Source organism: Oncorhynchus mykiss, chromosome 8 (assembly GCF_057628025.1).
Source record: "Oncorhynchus mykiss isolate SJ-2025 chromosome 8, ASM5762802v1, whole genome shotgun sequence".
NCBI lineage: Eukaryota > Metazoa > Chordata > Actinopteri > Salmoniformes > Salmonidae > Oncorhynchus > Oncorhynchus mykiss.
This window is the reverse complement of record NC_143029.1, coordinates 71,186,042-71,205,883: the sequence shown is the minus strand read 5'-3', so window position 1 is coordinate 71,205,883 and position 19,842 is coordinate 71,186,042. Positions and strand designations below refer to the sequence as shown.

Sequence of the window (19,842 nt, the reverse complement as noted above, 5' to 3'; positions counted from 1 at the left end):
CCCCTCCATACACACGCACAAACACACTTGTTTTTCTATCCTCTTGGGGTCCTACAATTTATTTCCATTCAAAATCTTATTTTCCCTAACCCTAAACCTAATTGTAACCCTAACCCCTAAGCTCAAAATAGTATTTGTCCTCGTGGGGACGTGGTAAATGTCCCCATAAGGGAAAATGTTCCTTGTTTTACTATAGATAGAAGAACTAGGCCACACACACACACACACACAAACAAACCCCTCCCTATGTACCTCAGTGATGATGGCGTTGTGTTGTCTGATGCGTCGGTACTCTTCCTCCAGGCCTACGTTGTGCAGGAGGGAGAGGGGCAGTGGCTTGCCGTCTCGACACAGGATGGCCTGGCACTTGCCCACGTTAGCAGCGGTGAGGGTGAAGCAGCCGCCCGGGTCGGTGGGGTCGTGTCTGATGTGGCACAGGGCCGCCGAGCCACCCAGCTTCTGCCCTGCCGTACCCAGCTTCCTGTGGCACAGAGAATATGAGAAGGTTGAATTTCTGATACTGTCTAAATAAGAAGTTGTGTGTATGTGTGTGTCCATACTAACCTCTGCATGACGAGGAAGGTGTTGGTCATGTAGTCTTCTTCACTCTTGGTCTTGTGTAGCTCCTCGGCCAGCACATCGTTCATGGTACACTGCAGCAGGTAGGGCACTTCCACGTTCCTATCTCCATCAAACACCCCATAGAGGGCCTCACGACTCCCACCGAAACTGTTCACCGACAGGGCAGCCACACACAGCCTGCGAGAGAGATAGGAATACACGTGCAAAACGTGAATAATATTCCCTTGAGGTTGTTGAGAGTTTAAGACTTACTGTAGCTCCACAGCATTCGCATCTCTCTCTCACACACACAAACGCATGGACGTGTGCATGCACCCACATCTCCAGCCTCTTGTTTCACACACTAACTCTACTGCCCCCACATTGACCTCACCGACTGACGTGTTCGTCTTAGTCGCCATGGTAACCTTGCTTGTTTTTCACATATGAAAGCTCCCCCGTGGTGACCCATATGGTTCACACATGATGTGTATGTATCATGTGTATGTTACTCACTTGTTCTTGACACCCGAGGCTTCTGTGTAACCATGACTCCACACAGCCGGCCCACCTGACGCCTCATTGGTTGAGAAGGTCGGGGGCGGGTCGATGCGGAAACAGCGGATGTTACTGCAACAAGGAGGAGAGAGGATACTTAATAAAAATATCACAGTGCAGGAACAGGTACACAGGCAAACAAAATAATTAAATTAATCTTTACTCACAATTTGTCTACACTAATAGAAGACTTACTTGAGTTGTTCCAGGGTTTTGTGGTCCAGGTTGAGGCGAGGGTTGCCACTCAGGTCCAGCTCCTGGAGTTTAGGAGGCAGGATCTCAGGCAGGCTGATCTCACTCAGCTCATTACAGCTCAGATCTACACACTGTGGAGAGAGGAGAGGGTTAAAACACACAGAAATATACAACCATCCTCACACGCACACATGAATATACATGCATTCACACACACGCGTGCGCATGTCCTGCCTGCCTGACTGTCCTACCTTCATCTCCATAAGCTGCATGACCTCAGGGAAGACTTCTATGGTGTTGGAGTGGGCAATGAGTGTGTGCATGCGTCTGCAGTTCATGATGGTGGTGGGCACCGTCTTGAGCCTGTTCCCACTCAGGTCCACCTCCTCCAGCTCCTCCAACTTTGCCATTTTACTACAGAGGAGGAAAAGTCAGTGAATATGTACCTAGAAGAGACAGTATATTGTAAGTGTGGTAGAAAAAGAAAAATGAGAGTAACAACAGTTATTTTATGTGTGTGTGTGTATACAGTATGTAGCCTACATCTATCCACTCACCTGGCAGGGAAGGTGTGCAGGTAGTTGTAGGCCATGTGTAGTACTCGGAGGTGTGTGTGTCCCGTCAGTAAGGAAACACACTTATCAGTCAGTCGGTTGTTGGTGAGGTACAGTTCCTGGAGGATGCTGTTGCTCTCCTCTGATAGGCTGGAGGGAGGCAGGTGCTCGAGCTTATTGGCCGAGGCATTCAGGCACCGCAAACTGAAACAGGAAGTGAGCCCAGGTGTTAGTCTTTCAACCATTACACATATTCTGCCGGTGTAATAAATTGTCACAGTATTAACATGTTTAGTCAATAACTGGGTAATAGTTGACCTCTTGTCATCATGCTCTGTTGAAACAAACACAGGTCATATGTTATCTCAACAATACCAGCATGTAATTCATTTATTTTTTTAACACACTGAATGAGTTTCATTCACTACCATGTAATCACATTCATTGAAGTTTTAACATCCTATATTATAGTGTTCAAAATGTTAGGAAGAACTGATCTTCCCATGCCATAGACTGACAAGGTGAATCCAAAGCTATGATCCCTTATTGATGTCACCTGTTAAATCCACTCCTATCAGTGTAGATAAAGGGGAGGAGACAGGTTAAAGAAGGATTTTTAAGCCTGGAGACAACTGAAACATGGATTGTGTATGTGTGCCATTCAGAGGGTGAATGGGCAAGACAACAGATATAAGTGCCTTTGAACTTGGTATGGTAGTAGGTGCCAGGCGCACTGGTTTGAATGTGTCAAGAACTGTAACGCTGCTGGGTTTTTCACACTCAACAGTTCCCGTGTGTATCAAGAATGGTCCACCACCCAAAGGACATCCAGCCAACTTGACACAACTGTAGGAAGCATTGGAGTCAACATGGACCAGCATCCATGTGGAACGCTTTTGACACCTTGTAATCCATGCCCTGACTAATTGAGGCTGTTCTGATGGCAAAAGGGAGTGCAACTCAATATTAGGAAGGTGTTCCTAATGTTTTGTACACAGTGTATGTCTATAATATTGTGTTACCTGTCAGATTTGAGGAAGAGGTTGCAGGGCAGCTCTGCTAGCTGGTTGTGTTGTACGTCTAATACCTCCAGTAGTGGGCGCTCTACTCTCTCAGGCAGCTTCTGCAGGTGGTTGTGTCCTGCACTCAGCTTCCTCAAACTGCTGCTACACAGCAACCTGCCAGTAGGGGGGAGTGGAGAGACATCATTATCACAATCAGTAACAGTGTCACTGTAACAATGGGCTGCATCTCAATAGTCAAAGTCAGACAGGGAGAGAAACAAGAGCTGCATCTCAATAGCTTAAAGTGGCTTCCTCTTCTCTTTTCTGCCATCTGCACTAATAAAAAAAGTTAAGGAAAGGTGAAATAACAGGGGAGGGTAGTGCTTTTATTTCCTGGGTTCACATTCACAAATGTGCAGGTTTTACTAAAAATGTCTTCCATTGTAAACATATGTTCTCATCTGCTTGCATGCACCTCCCCTATATCAATATGTTTTGGAGGTTCCATTATGCACTGCACTTCTCCACATACTAACTATACCACAGGCCAATATAGTCTACCAGTCTAACTGTCTATCCTGCCCTCTATCCACCTTTCGAAGTGACAATAGTGGTAGGTGGATAGTTTGTCCAGATCTGTAATATGCTAACTTGCAATCCTACAAAGCTGCACAAATGTTCAATATAAGTGTAGAGACCAGGTGCGTCATTGCGCATGAAAGAACAGTGAAGACATGAGACACGCAGCTCAAACAGCTTCCCTATTGGTCTTGTTTAGGGACGATACAATTATCTTACCTAGACTTGCCTAGAACACATTGCAATGAATAATTGCATTATTGTTATCAAGCAAGTACAGAATTCTACTCTAGGCTGTAAACGGCAGTGAATATGTTATTTGAATAACGTGGCAAAAGCCCTGTAATTTTAATTTGGATCAGTTGTTAGTCTACTCTCAACAGTTTATAATGGTCTCGAAAGGCAGTGTAGAAGGTCAGTCTGGCTGTGTTTTCAGTTCTGATACTGAGAAATGTGCTGTTGCATCATTATTTTCCTAAATCGTTCTATAATAATCTGGCCACATACGCTCCCAGCAGGCCCAGTTATTCAGGAAAGCTTAAAGTAAAGATTCACCCATTTTGAATGTTATATTGTTTTTGGTGCATCTCTGAGCAATGTTATATTGATTCTCTGGGTCAATTCATGTTTCCATGTGTATTTGAGATATTACCGTTCAAGCAGAAAGACATTTGGCCGGTACCACGTAGCATTGAGATAAAGTCGCTCTCACTAAACTGGAAGTGAATATCGAACACGACTTTTAGATCACAAAAACGTCGATCATACATGACGTCTTCAAAATCTGACTTCTCTCGAATGAGCCATTGATCATATTTTAGCGATTTTCCTACCCCGAGAAATGAGCGATTTAATGGAGGGTATAACACATTTCTCATATTTGTCTGCCTCAGGGTGCCTTGCATGGTGCCGTTGTGAATGTTAGACTCCACTCTGTGAGGCACATCGATCTGCAGGTTGAACAATGTGAGATTGTAGACTCCTAAATTGGAATTGCAGTTTGTTTAGGAGATTTTACAGCTAATTAGCGACATGCTGATATTGACTTTGGTATTATTGTGTGTAGATACGTTTGCTAGCTAGCTCGCTACCTAGCTGGCTAGCCAGCCAGCCCATAGAGAGAGCATTGCATTGTGGGTTTTATAGTCGACTTGAGCTGCAACAGATTTACACAATGATTTTCACATGTTGCTACCAGCCTTATTATAACGACAAAATGAAACATTTGTTCACAAAAAATATTGTTCTCACATTGTTCTCACATGTTATTATAACTAATAGGAATGATGTTTTGGGTGGATTTTGTCCTTTAACGTGCTCTGCCTCCTCTCCAATGCGAGCGGCTATCCCTGGTGCACCTACTGTAGAACCCGTAACGTTTCAACATTGTCAAAATATTTGTCATTTAACTTTGAAAATGTATTACATTTTATGTGTGGCATAAACACAACCAGTCACAATCTTTTAAGCTGATTAGGCCACTTAAAAAGTATCCTGTAGGCTACCTGCGTACATTCGTCCCAAATATAATTAAGCATCCAAACTTTGCAGATTGTGGTGTTGAAAACACAAACCATGATGTTGAAGCAGCTGAAGTTGGTATGCTTTGCTTATTGGTTATGGTCCTTTGGCACAGATGCCTGTTGTTGGAAAATGTGTTGAATTTGTTGAAACTTTTAATATAATTATAAATCTAGCAGAAAAATTTGTGATGGGGGAAGAAATTACTACAGTTACGTATCTGGATATTATTTTTGACGATATATAGTATTGACAATATCGCAATATTATTTTGGCGCTAGTTGCCTGTACCTGCACCAAAACTCCTTCATACTGTAGCCTGTTCTCCATCTTATTTTTAAATAGGGAGCCCATGTGTTTTCAGCACATTCATTTCCATGGCTGATCAAAACTCATTTTCTTGTCCCTCTGTAGCAAAAATATGGTGAGCAATATGTTTGTAACACCAAATCGCAATAAAATCCCGGTATTGAATCGCAATACATATAGAACCATGAGAATAGCAATACATACTGTATCATATCGGTGCCTAGGTATCGTGATAATATTGTACCGTGAGGTCCCTGGCTATTCGCCGCCCTAATAAAAATGTTGTTCCACCTAACTGATCATTCTCTGCAGCAGGCTCTGATCATAGTGTACAGTGCATTCGGAAAGTATTCAGACCCTTTCCCCACATTTTGTTATGTTACAGGCTTATTTTAAAATGGATTAAACAGGCAAAACCTCAAGCTTCTGGCCCTTAGCCCCGCACAGCATCGACGGCGCCACAAAAGCATGCTGAAGTGGCAAAGTCAATATCCACATTTATAAACACAGAGCTGCTACAGTTGTTACATGTCGTCGTACACATCATTTTCAATTCATTATATGAGGGGGAAGGGTGTGCACTTATTTTTTTACAGTACAAGGGGAGAGTCGTTTGAAACTATTTTAAATGTTGCGGGGGGCCACCTCCAGTTGGACCAGCCCTCCCCAGTAAATGTTTAACTGTCCCTAAAGACAAAGGATTGGGGACATGGAAAGTACGCTTGTAAGAGATGCACTGTACAGTTCTATTTTCTACTCAGGAAGTGTCAGAATGAATTTCAGCTGCAGGCTCTACTAGAGGTACTGTTCATTTCTGTTTCCACGTCAACATCCCTGCCCCACCCCCATCATGCCTTCTATTCCCACCCAGTTTAGGCAAACACGCATGCAGTGTCACAGTACAGCTGGTCTAATGGGGTCGGTGTGTGTGAGTGTGTGTCTAAAATGTGTTTTGAACTGTGTATAGAGAGGGAAAGGGAGAGAGAGAAGGAAGGATCATCTGAAGCAGAGATGGGCAACTCGTAGCCCGCGGGGCCCCCCTTTTGAAGGCCCTCGGATCAACCCCCCCCCCCCCCCCCCCCCAAATATTAATTTTGACATTTGAAATTTTGGGGGAACTCAGTCGGGGTTCTCAACTTACTGTTGCGAGATAGAATAGTACAATATCTAAATTTGGTTGTGCAGCAGCAGTTTTTACATTGCTAAGCTAGAGGTCAGCTATCTAAACTTGTTGTCATGGTTGAATTACCGGCCGGGGGGCCCCCATTGATTTTGTTAGTCAATCTCAGTCAGAAAACTGTAAACATTTCTCTCCACCCTATGGCAAAATTGCAGGAAATAAGCTAGCGAATTACATGAAATTAGTTATAAAATTGCTAAATCTTCTATCTACCCCATGGTAAAATATATAGAATTGCAGAAAACGTTGATTAAACTACAACATTTTCTATATACCCCATGGCAAAATGTGCAGAATTGAATAAAATGAACTCTAAAATGTGAAAAAATGGTCTCCGCTATCAAGAGGGAGGGCACTAAGATGTTTTTCTCACAATGTGGGGAGGGGGGATAGAAAAAGAGAGTTAGAGAGAATGGGATGGTTGTAACTATCAGGTTGATCTATTGTGCTTGGTGAGGGACAGTACTGTCCATGAGCAGGGCACACAGATTTGCAATATTCCATTTACTTTCATTGTTCTATACACAATGCCATGTGGCTGGAGGAGTCAATGAGACCACTGGTTGTGTCTCAACAGTTTGAATGAGCATCCTTGTTTCCTTTCCTTGTGTCCTTCCCTCCATGATCACTGATCTGGCAGGACATGAGAGGTTGAATCAACATGGTGGAATACCCGTCCAGTGCTTTGACATTAGTGATTATGAATGGAAGCAGACAAGCTGTTTAATAATTGAGACAGAGCCATCGGGAGAATAGAAAGATAGCTTTGACAGTAGTGAGACATTGGGAGCAGGGAACATGGAGAGAAACTGACTATGCTGTGAGAGAGAGAATGTGAGTGAAAGAGAGATATGATGGGAGAGAGTGATAGAGAGACCGACCGTGCTGGGAGCTCAGTAACAAGGTTGTGGCTGAGGTCCAGAACTTCTAGTTTCTTTATCTCACACAGCCACTCTGGGACAGCCTCCATATGATTCCTACAGAAAGAGAGAGGGTGCGAGAGAGAGAGAGGGGTCAGGTTTGAGGAGACTTTGTGAGAATGTTGGGTTTAACCTCTTACAGTTGCTGCTCCATATGCGATATGTGACTAGAATGGTGTTGTAAATGTTTCAGGGACATAAACATGTCTTATATCATCAGAAAGGTTAAATGATTGTTAATCTAACTGCAGTTTCCAATTTACAGTAGCTATTACAGCGAAAAAAAGACCATGCTATTGTTTGAGGAGAGTGCACAACAACAAAACACTTATCATGGCAACTGGTTTGATACATTCACCTCTGAAGGTAAATAATGTACTTACATTCAGTAATCTTGCTCTGATTTGTCACCCTGAGGGTCCCAGATATAAAATATAGGATAGTTTTGTTTGATAAAATACATTTTTTATATCCTAACACGATCCATGTTGTATACAGTGTTTTGCATGAATTTCAACTCTTTCAACAAAACAACTTATGAAATCTAATTGGAAAAACATTGTTTAACCTGGTCAAATTCAGTTTCAGTGCAATTCTAAGACACTCTAGAAGGCAACCAAACCTGTTTCATCATTCTACATTACATATTGGCTACACAACACGTCAATTAGCCCATGAAGGTCAGCCATCATTAACGCACCAATGAGACTAGCGGTGGTCACTTGATTGACAGTGTCTTGGTCCAATGTCCACCTATCATTTTGAAACATAGCTATCTAGATAGCCAATGAGCTGGACATTCCAGCAGTATGTGAACACCCTTTGTATGACAAACAGCCATCATGCTAGAGCTGTGCACAACAGTGTGCATTCTAAGGGTGAAAGCAAACAGGACGCACGGTAGTTTAAGTTACACAGCGGTTCGTTCTCTTCCACAAGTGTTTTTGGAAGGAAAATATCCACTTTTAGATAGTAAAATACATTTTTGCTTCTCATGCTAATGCAGTTGTTCAAATGGTTGCCTATTCTCATATATATATATATATACACACACACACACACACACACACACACACACACACACACACACACACACACACACACACACACACACAAAGTCGGAAGTTTACATACACTTAGGTAGGAGCCATTAAAACTCGTTTTTCAACCACTCCACAAATTTCTTGTTAACAAACTATAGTTTTGGCAAGTCGGTTAGGACATCTACTTGGTGCATGACACAAGTCATTTTCAACCAATTGTTTACAAACAGATTATTTCACTTAATCACAATTCCAGTGGGTCAGAAGATTACATACACTAAATTGACTGTGCCTTTAAACAGCTTGGAACACTCCCGAAAATGATGTCATGGCTTTAGAAGCTTCTGATAGGCTAATTGACATCATTTGAGTCAATTGGAGGTGTACTTGTGGATGTATTTCAAGCCTACCTTCAAACTCCTACCTTCAAACTCAGTGCCTCTTTGCTTGACATCATGGGAAAATCAAAAGGAATCAGCCAAGACCTCAGAAAAAAAATGTAGACCTCCACAAGTCTGGTTCATCCTTGGGAGCAATTTCCAAATGCCTGAAGGTACCACGTTCATCTGTACAAACAATAGTACGCAAGTATAAACACCATGGGACCACGCAGCCGTCATACCGCTCAGGAAGGAGACGCGTTCTGTCTCCTAGAGATGAACCTACTTTGGTGCGAAAAGTGCTAATCAATCCCAGCACAGCAAAGTACCTTGTGAAGATGCTGGAGGAAACAGGTACAGAAGTATCTATATCCACAGTAAAACAAGTCGTATATCGACATAACCTGAAAGGCCGCCCAGCAAGGAAGAAGCCACTGCTCCAAAACCGCCATAAAAAAGCCTGACTACGGTTTGCAACTGCACATGGGGGCAGAGATGGTACTTTTTGGAGAAATGTCCTCTGGTCTGTTGAAACAAAAATAGAACTGTTTGGCCATAATGACCACCGTTATGTTTGGAGGAAAAAGGGGGAGGCTTGCAAGCCAAAGAACACCATCCCAACCATGAAGCACGGGGGTGGCAGCATCAAGTTGTGAGGGTGCTTTGCTGCAGTAGGGACTGGTGCACTTCACAAAATAGATGGCACCATGAGGAAGAACAATTATGTGGATATATTGAAGCAACATCAAGACATCAGTCAGGAAGTTAAAGCTTGGTAGCAAATGGGTCTTCCAAATGGACAATGATCCCAAGCATACTTTCAAAGTTGTGGCAAAATGGCTTAAGGACAACAAAGTCAAGGTATTGGAGTGGCCATCACAAAGCCCTGACCTCAATCCTATAGAACATTTGTGGGGAGAACTGAAAAAGCGTGTGCGAGCAAGGAGGCCTACAAACCTGACTCAGTTACACCAGCTCTGTCAGGAGGAATGGGACAAAATTCACCCAACTTATTGTGGGAAGCTTGTGGAAGGCTACCCAAAATGTTTGACCCAAGTTAAACAATTTAAAGGCAATGATACCAAATACTAATTGAGTGTATGTAAACTTCTGACCCACTGGGAATGTGATGAAAGAAATAAAAGCTGAAATAAATCATTCTCTCTAGTATTATTCTGACATTTCCCATTCTTAAAATAAGGTGGTGATCCTAACTGACCTAAGACAGGGAATTTTTTACTAGGATTAAATGTCAGGAATTGTGAAAAACTGATTAAATGTATCTAAACTTCTGACTTCAACTGTATATGTTTTTAGATATGTGTTGTGTATTTGATGTTTGATGCAGGGCTCATCTGTAAAAGTATTTAATGCCAGGCTCACCCCCTGTTAAAATAAAGGTTCAATAAAATAAGTAATAGTAAACTTGAATTCTAGTGGTAGCATTTTTTTATGTTCTCTACAGCTATGTACTAGAAAATGTACCAATTTGGGCAAACTCGTGAGGGACACCTGAGAGACTTCATACTAAATATTATGTAGCTCTCTCATTCTTGAATGTATGTTGTGGGCAACTTCTAAAGTATCCTTCCTATCTCAATGTATGGCCTTTCCTTTGCATTTCAAAGATGAATAACAAATAGAAAACACTGTTTTTACCAGATCTATTGTGTTACATGAATTTCACGTCTCCACAAACGTCAAAGTGTTTCCTTTCAAATAGTATCAAGAATATGCATATCCTTGCTTCAGGTCCAGAGCTACACGCAGTTAGATTTGGGTATGTCATTTTAGGCGGAAACTGAGATGAAGGGTCCTATCCAGAGGAGGTTTTAAGAGAGTTTGTGTATTTTCAGCAATGTTGAGTGTGTTTATATGAGGGCATTGACCTCACCTGGAGATGTCCATGTAGGTGAGGTTGGATGGCACTGGACTGACATCTAGCTCCTGTAGATCTGTAGAAGACAACAAGCATGTGTGACATGACAAATGGAACCAGATACTGTAGCTAGGTAGTGACAGAGAAATGCAGTGACGGAGATTGAGAATGACACAGGCTGTTTCAACTCCCCCAATCCTAACTGTAATTGTTGGTGTGGAAAATGCTAAACTGACCCAAGATCAGTGTCTAGGGGCAACTTCAACCTACACTATTACAAGTACAGCAGGCATAGATGGACTCTAACTGGGGACTCACCGTTGTTCTGTGCGTAGACAGCCTTGAGCATAGAGCCCTTGGCCTTGAGGGTGACAATGTGATTCCTCTCACAGTGGAGGACCTCCAGGTGGGGAAACAGGGAGGCATCCAGCTCCTCCAGCCCGTTGTCACGCACATCCAGCTGGGTCACGTGTCTCAGCAGGTCTGGCTCGTCTGGAACCACCACCCGGATCTTATTCAGCCTGATGGCACAGAGGTCAGAGCTCTCACATAACTGTACAGTAGGCAGTATGGTCCGTAGCATAATTAACCCTCCGGACACAGACGTCAGATTAAAATCAATGTCTGTATGGATGGATACTTGATAGAGTTGTCAACTGAAGGGAATTCGATTTGAAATCAACTTTGATGACCGGTTGTCATTTTGTGGTTGACACCTGAGTTTTATTGAAATTAACACATTAAGTATATTGAATCAATCTTCAATAGATGGTCTGATATTTCATATAGGATGTGTGACTTAACAAAGGTATACTTCAGGTTTAAGGTCTGACCTCAACGGCCCTATCAGTGTGTATTCACCATCAGGGTTACTCATTAACTGACCTGACACTTGGCACATTTCTACGTTTTTTTGTACAAGACTGGAAAAAGCTGCACCCACCGACAAAAAGAACAGAACACATATCACCATCATCATCTCTATCTACACTCATGTGTGATCTTTGGTCCTGAGCTTGAGAACATGATCTAGAGAAAATACACATTATCTCCTAACACTGTGAGGAGTGATGTATTAACTAGACAAATAATGTTAAGTCACTCAAGGCCTGCTCTTTGCCAAGCAGGAGGGAGAACACCGCTCTAGTAATAATTACGAGACTTTCCGAACTGACTCTGTTTAGCCTGGTTCCAAGCTAACGGTCTGTTTAGCCTGGTTCTTTTCCAAGCTAATTGTCTGTTTAGGGTGGTTCTGTTCCATACTGACTGTTTGTTTAGCCTGATTCTGTGAGATCATCTGATCCTAGATCTGTGGTTAAAGGCAACATGTACCTTGACCTCTGTGTCTTTGCCTGTTTAGTCGGGTTCTGTCCCATACCCATCGTCTGTTTAGCCTGGTTCTGTTTCATAGTGACTGTCTGTTTGTCTGGTTTTCGACTCATACAGTATAGCTTCCTCTCAGTTTGAGTTTTGCAATAGAGAGATGCTGTAACTCCAGTCAAACGTGTCTACACATGGATGGGATTATAAGCATTGTGTGATTGGATTGTGACCAAAATCAGTGAGATGAAATGTTTCCCACCAGGTGTTTAGACGTGATTCCGGCTAGGTATACATTGCGATCAGATCACAAGACGCTTGGTGTTCATCTTGTGACCAAGTCTCCATGCATCTGCCATTTCTGTACATGCAATGGGAAAAAAATGGGACACCAGATGGTTTGGGCTGGGTGCAAAGCCTGTTATCTGCTTGTTATGAAGATACACTGTGACTGGAGATAGGATCTGAATAAAGAGTGCAAGAGTGTCTCTGCCTGCTTGCCTGTCTATCTATCTAGCCGCATACCGTAGGTCGACATGTTTGAACCGGAGCAGTCTGAAGCTCTGCAGCACCAGTGTGTCCAGGCTGTTTCCAGCCATACACAGTCTCTCCATGGAGGTCAGCCGCTCCAGCACCTGGGGCACGTGGGTAAACTGGTTGAAGGACAGGCCCAGGTAGCCCAGTCTCTGGAGAGAGCCCAGCTCACTGGGTAACTCACTCAGACAGTTACCGTCCAGGAGAAACGTCTGCAGACTGAAGGGAGGGAGAGAGAGAGAGAGACGGAAGGGAGAGCATGGTGTGAGTAGATAGCACTTTAACTTCATGTGAAAAACTTCTAATGCATCAGAATGACTCTGCACATAGAAGAAGCGTTATATAGTTCAGAGGGTGCGGGTGCCCCCAGCTTTAAAAAGTTAGGAGCACAACAAAACATTTACGGAGCACCAACAAATAATACATGTTTTATTTGATTGCAGTATAAGCCTCTATTAGGCTGATACTGTATGAATTAAAGCTACTTTTGAAGTACACGTTGTACCCTAGAATCATATATGTAACCCTGTAAAGACCTGTAACCTTGTCATTGAAGTTACAAAATTCATTGGTGGAATATTAGGTTTCTACATCGTGTACAAGCACTATTTATATATTGATGCATTACATTGAAAATTGAACACGGTCTCTTTAAGAAAGTCAAGTTTGTGAGTGACAATATCCAAGAGATCTGTCATTCATTAATTTCCTATGACAAGAGGGTTTACTCTGCCCAAAATCTATTCATGAAAATAAGTCCACAAACTGAGCAATTTTGGTATGGTGGATGATGAGTGTCGAATTTGGGCAACAAAACATGTAATCTCTAATTTTCTACGTGAACTTTATTTGATTGAATAAGTGTCATAATGGTTAGGTTGTTGCAAATGCACTGAATTAAGGGGAGGCACGTGGCATTTCAGAAACGTTATATCCGAGTTGTGCTGATTGTTCACACGCGTATTTTTCCATATAGACACATCCAATGTGTTTCAATTAAGACACAAATGACTTGAGGGAGTCTGACCACAATTGATTTAATTGTGCTGGGCCGCGCTCAGACTTGCTGCGCTGTGTTTAAAAAAAAAATTACAACGAGTGACTGTTACTAGCACGGGTTGCCTCTCTCCTCCATGCTGCAGCGACCACCACCACCACATAACATCAATTTCTGACTGAAACTGTTACTGAAATCCCTAATTTGAGAGAACACACAATTTTGTGATTCAAAATGTGTAAAAAAAAAAAATCAACCAAGATCCACAAAAAAAAGGGACCTTGTGCATGTTAAGTAAAATAACAACCCAATGTTTATATTCCAGGTCAAATTAGCTGGCAACAGCAAGCTAGCTAGCTACATGTCTATGAATGGTTCATATGTGTTTCGACCTGTCTCCAAATGAATATAGTTGGTTCAGGGTTCGTTTTGATATTTCAACTTCAACCTGCGTGTCCTGATCACGTCTGGTGTGGATGGACAAAGTCAACGTGTAAATGGGGTCAGCCATATGACAATTAGCCCCGATTGCGTTTTTCTGCGCATGAGCTTAGCTAGCCAATTTCGCCATGACATCGCCTACAAGCGTTACTGGGAATGTCTATTGAAGAAGCAGTTTCTGCCCATCTTCATACTGTTCTGTCTTTGCTATCACTTTTTATTTCTGTGCCCCACATGTTTGGATGTACTGGTAACGTAACCAGGTTGTTAACTAAGAAGCTAAAGAAGTAACATGACTGAACAAGGTGTCACATAATGCACAGGAGCAGTTTTAGAACGGCCCGCAACATGGTTTATGAATGTAAAACATTGCGCTGGTAATATGGGTCATATCTTTTGAAATGTTTGCGCTAGAAACAAACTTTTCTTTTTGGTAATGGTGCAGCCTTCACAGTAACACCTTTCCTCTAGGGCACTCTGGAACAACGGTTCAGCGAAGCCTAACCATTACAACAATTATTATATGGGTAAAATGTTTTCTCGCACGGGTGCTCCCAAAATATCAGGCAGCACAGCAAAATATATAGGATTATATACGACCAAAATGGTCGCAGTTTAGAGCCCCGAGTACAAATCAGTTCAGATTTTTCGGACATTTCTCTTGTTCTTTCAGGAATCCCTTTCCACTGCATGGTGATCAAGCACAAATCAAAAGAGCTTCACTACAAACTGTTAAGTCCCCATTGAACACCGTTCTTCACCACATTCTGATACTAAGGTCAACCTCGCTACAGCCAGTAGGTGGCAGCATTAGCATTGAGGCCGAGAGGGCTTATTGGGGAAGCCATAGGCTGTTTTCCAGATCCTTCCATCATATGAGAGGAGAGGTGCTCAGCTATGCTGCTGCTGAGAGGAAGCACGCATCACCTTATCACAGTCTCTCTCTCCTGTCCTAGATGAATGCCCCACTCTGAACTACTATCCCTTTTCATCAGATCATCAGACAATAACCTCTTAAATATTTATTGTATTTCATATATTCATAACATTTCAGAGAGCCTCCTGACAGTGTCTGGCGTAGATGGATACTGCCCCTAACCACTGATACAGGGTCAAATATGTCTTCTTCTTTAGGAGGTTAGGGGTGAGGTCATCTGATCCTAGAACTGTGGTTAAGGGTGACATCTACCTCGATATCTATGTATATTCCCTCTGACCCCTTGTATATGTGTCCCAAATATCACCCCATGAAGTTAACTCCGCAGGCTCTGGTCTGAAGCATCACACACTATGGTAAACAGGGTGCCATGGGAAGGAGCCTGTGTCTCTGTATATGCCCCCTGACCCCTAGACACTTCTGGAATCTTACTTGGTCATGGATCCCACAGCTTGGTCCACGTTGGTCAGGTAGTTACAGCTGAGGTTGACCTCGGTGAGGGTGGAGATGTCACAGATGGCCATGGGGAACTGACCCAGCTGGTTATTAGACAGGTTGAGGCTCCGCAAACGAGAGAACCTGTCAGAGAGATATAGAAGAGAGGGGTGGTGGTGAGAGGAGAGCGAAAAGAGATGTGGGTAGAGAGAAAGAAGTCAGCGGTCTGACTCCATGTCAGCGGTCTGACTCAACAGTTGAAAAGAAAATAGAAACAGAACCTTCAGCACATCATAGTGGAAACCTTCACATTGTCATGTTGAGAACAAGCAGAGCGTGTTGTCAGTAGCAACATCAGAGGCAAGTGGCATTTGGCTTAATGTCCTATAGTAGATCAGTGACCTTCAGTCAAGTCATCCCTAGGGGACGGGAGGATGCATAACCCACCCCTCATGGGCCGTTTGCCATGTTAGCATCAAAGCTGATAACCTCACAGACAAGTCTGCTGCCTTTTAGTCTGGTAATGCATTCAATTGCACACACACACAAACAAATACACCCACATGCTCGCAGGCAGGCACGCACACACGTGCACACACACACATGCTCGCAGGCAGGCACGCACACACGTGCACACACACACATGTTCGCAGGCAGGCACGCACACACGTGCACACACACACATGCTCGCAGGCTGGCAGGCACACCCTTCATCATTTGTTAGGAGGAAAAGGGAAGCTAGATGACAGGGGTACTGATTTGCATGGCCATTTAATTCCAGCTAAGTGAGGGAGACCAGGAGGCTGGGACAGAGAGGGAGAGAGAGAGAGAGAGAAAAGACACTACCTGTGTAATCATCTCACACCATCTCTTTTCATTACTACCATTCCTCTCGCTCTCCACTATTGTATATATCATACTCATTAGTACAAAACTGTCTGTGTCTGACCAGCAGGGATGCTCTGTAGCAATTAAACTCTCATACATAAACAACCACATCTTTTAGGCACCAAACTAGCAGCTTTTCATCTGTCATGTCTGTCTTTTAAATGGTAATTATCCCCAGAATATGAAACAGCAAATCCTTATATGCCATGCCAGAGCCTCATTTCATCTTGAACCTGTTGGTCCTGGCACATACAGATGTTCTCTCATCATTTGATCAGTCTGTTGTTGTAACAGGAAATGCAAACTTGTAGGCTTCTAAAGTTTCTAATTTCCACTTAATTGTCAGACTTGATTTGCCCTAACAAAAAATGTATCAACCCCTACAAAAATGTCCATGAGTTATTATCCACATAATATTTCACATTTCCTGTTGCAGAAAGATTATTTTCCTGCTGTGAGAAGCTGGTCAAATGAAGAGAGCAAATGTGTATTCAGAGTCGGAAGGGCAAATTCACACACTACTCTAATCTGCAATGATCAAACAGGAACCCACTGTTTCAGGATTCTCCAGGCCCCAGTTCTGCAGCCTTCAACCAACCTCACACACACACACCCCAATATACTCTCTCACACACACACACACACACACACACATACAATTCCCCACTCTGCTCTTCTCTCAGAGTACAAGGACACGCACGTGCAGTTAAATGGCAAATCATTTTCTGGCTAGTATCCTAAAATGGGCTGTGACTGGTGTGCGAGCACACCCACACACACTGTACAGTACATCTTGGCTGTATGCTTTAATCTGGGGCTATCCACTGCCGAGTCTGTTCCGGTATTCAGGGAAAATGGAAAGAGTGCCTGGACGTGACACAGGCTTTTGGACGTTAACAAGGCGACACTCCATTTTAACTCCTCCTTCACATTTACTGGATTGGTTGGACAGTGCAGGACCTTCCCAGATTTTTTTTTCTTCAGGTCAAGATCAGTATGTGGGGGGGGATCTACTTTCAGGCATTTCTTTTACACCTGTTAGGTTAATCTGGGGCCAGATGGTGCCCTCTGAGGAGTACTGAGAGGGAGAGTGAAGGAGGGAGGCAGGCCATATTAAAAGCCTCCCTGCAGAGGCAGACAGGTCTGGGCTACTCTAGTAGACAAACCAACCCAACTAGGCCCTGTCCTGACCAACCCAGCTCAGGCCAGCTCTACTAGGCCTTGTCCTAAGCCAACTGACTGACACTACCCTATTCATTCATCTTAAGCCCAGCACTATTCTGACAATTCCACTCCAATTTAGGCTAGTCCAGTCTAGTCGAGCACAGTCTAGCTCCAGCCCTACCTTATTGTGGCCCAGCCAAACCATGCTATACCCAGATCCGTCAAGGCAGTGCAACCTTACCAGGCCAAGCCTAGTACCAGGCCATAAAACTAATCTCATATCATTCCAGCCCAGACCTTTACCCTGGATGGTACCACCTACCTCTGTAGCTGGTGTAGACGGTGGTCTGTGGGGAGGAAGTTGTGTTTGAGGTTGAGGTGGGTGAGGTCCTGGCTGTAGAAGAGGTTGGGAGGCAGCTGCTCCAGACTGCAGCAGGACAAGTCCACAGAGTTGATCCTCTGGGACACCATCTGACCCACCGGGGGAGGGGATGGAAAGAAAGGGAAACCTGGTGTCAAACATGATTATCTCGACTGCTGGGATGTGTGTGTGTCAAGCTTTTTACAATGAGAAAGTCAGGATGTCAACCGTGAGTGAGACAGGACCAAACAGGCCACATACTATCTACTGCACATCTACTGCTGTCTGTCATAGTGGCCCATCCTACTGAATACTTAATCCAGTTCCACAATACTCGCCTTACCTCCGTACTCTACAATACTCCCCACACTGAACATGATTAACTAGCTACTCTACAGTCTGATTTGTGCTTGTGCCACTCCTCCTCCTAGTTCCAGGTTCTATTCTGAGTGTTCCCCTGGGCTTCCATGACATGCTCGTCCCTGATAATATTTAGAAAATAGGTTTTCTGGCTTTGGCCTACATCACTTCGGATGAGGAAGAGGAGAGATCATGAGAGAGTGAGCATATATGTGTTACACCTCTGGAAGCTATTGTGGATCTCATATTGTGTCACTCAGAGCTGTACTCCTCTGCACACAGTGTGAATGTACCTTGGACGCGTGTCTATGCCAGCGCAGGTGTTCAGTGAAGCTGTCAAAGCTGACATAGTAGGTCTGGCTCTGGGGCCCTGCTGAGCTGAACGCCAGGGAGTGGCTGTGCTTCTTCACCTCCTCCACCTGCACACACACCGTTAGGGCAAGAGAAAACACACACACACACACCTTCAGGGTAAGACATACAGCTGAATTCAGAAATTTACATACGGTTGGAGTCATTAAAACTTGTTTTTCAACCACTCCACAAATTATTATTATTATTATTATTATTATTATTATTATTTCACTTATAATTCAATGTATGACAATTCCAGTGGGTCAGAAGTTTACATACACTAAGTTGACTGTGCCTTTAAACAGCTTAGAAAATTCCCGAAAATGATGTCATGGCTTTAGAAGCTTCTGATAGGCTAATTAACATCATTTGAGTCAATTGGAGATGTACCTGTGGATGTATTTCAAGGCCTACCTTCAAACTCAGTGCCTCTTTGCTTGACTCAAAAACAAAATTGTAGACCTCCAAGTCTGGTTCATCCTTGGAAGCAATTTCCAAATGCCTGAAGGTACCACGTTCATCTGTACAACAATAGTATTCAGGTATAGACACCATACGACCATACCGCTCAGGAAGGAGACGCGTTCTGTCTCCTAGAGATGAACATACTTTGGTGTGAAAAGTGCAAATCAATCCCAGAACAACAGCAAAGGGCCTTGTGAAGAGGCTGGAGGAAACAGGTACAAAAGTATCCATATCCACAGTAAAACGAGTCCTATATCGACATAACCTGAAAGGCCGCCCAGCAAGGAAGAAGCCACTGCTCCAAAACCAACAAACAAGCCAGACTACAGTTTGCAACTGCACATGGGGACAAAGACTGTACTTTTTAGAGAAATGTCTTCTGGTCTGACGAAACAAAAATAGAACTGTTTGGCCATAATGACCACCGTTATGTTTGGAGGAAAAAGGGGGAGGCTCGCAAGTGAAGAACACCATCCCAACAGTGAAGCACGGGGGTGGCAGCATCATGTTGTGAGGGTGCTTTGCTGCAGGAGGGACTGGTGCACTTCACAAAATAGATGGCATCAGGTGGAAGAACAATTATGTGGATATATTGAAGCAACATCTCAAGACATCAGTCAGGAAGTTAAAGCTTGGTCGCAAATGGGTCTTCCAAATGGACAATGACCCCAAGCATACTTCCAAAGTTGTGGCAAAATAGCTTAAGGACAACAAAGTCAAGGTATTGGAATGGCCATCACAAAGCCCTGACCTCAATCCTATAGATAATGTGTGGGCAGAACTGAAAAAGTGTGCATGAGCAAGGAGGCCTACAAACCTGACTCAGTTACACCAGCTCTGTCAGGAGGAATGGGCCAAAATTAATTCACCAAACTTATTGTGGGAAGCTTGTGGAAGGCTACC

At 43.5% G+C, this 19,842-nt stretch overlaps 1 protein-coding gene across 1 annotated transcript in view; it reads right to left on the bottom strand.

Annotated features, from left to right (window-relative positions):
• LOC110530434 (PH domain leucine-rich repeat-containing protein phosphatase 1) overlaps nt 1-19,842 on the bottom strand; it is a 74,049-nt gene that overhangs the window by 2,830 nt on the left and 51,377 nt on the right. Inside the window, exons 3-16 of the mRNA XM_021613493.3 lie at nt 18,414-18,539; nt 17,722-17,870; nt 15,345-15,491; nt 12,529-12,756; nt 11,002-11,204; nt 10,699-10,759; nt 7,343-7,438; nt 2,891-3,046; nt 1,872-2,072; nt 1,566-1,728; nt 1,315-1,445; nt 1,078-1,191; nt 565-759; nt 253-481 (exon numbers count right to left, since the gene is read on the bottom strand). Of these exons, the coding sequence (XP_021469168.2) occupies nt 253-481; nt 565-759; nt 1,078-1,191; nt 1,315-1,445; nt 1,566-1,728; nt 1,872-2,072; nt 2,891-3,046; nt 7,343-7,438; nt 10,699-10,759; nt 11,002-11,204; nt 12,529-12,756; nt 15,345-15,491; nt 17,722-17,870; nt 18,414-18,539 (2,199 nt within the window). The remainder of the gene's footprint in view (nt 1-252; nt 482-564; nt 760-1,077; nt 1,192-1,314; nt 1,446-1,565; nt 1,729-1,871; nt 2,073-2,890; nt 3,047-7,342; nt 7,439-10,698; nt 10,760-11,001; nt 11,205-12,528; nt 12,757-15,344; nt 15,492-17,721; nt 17,871-18,413; nt 18,540-19,842) is intronic.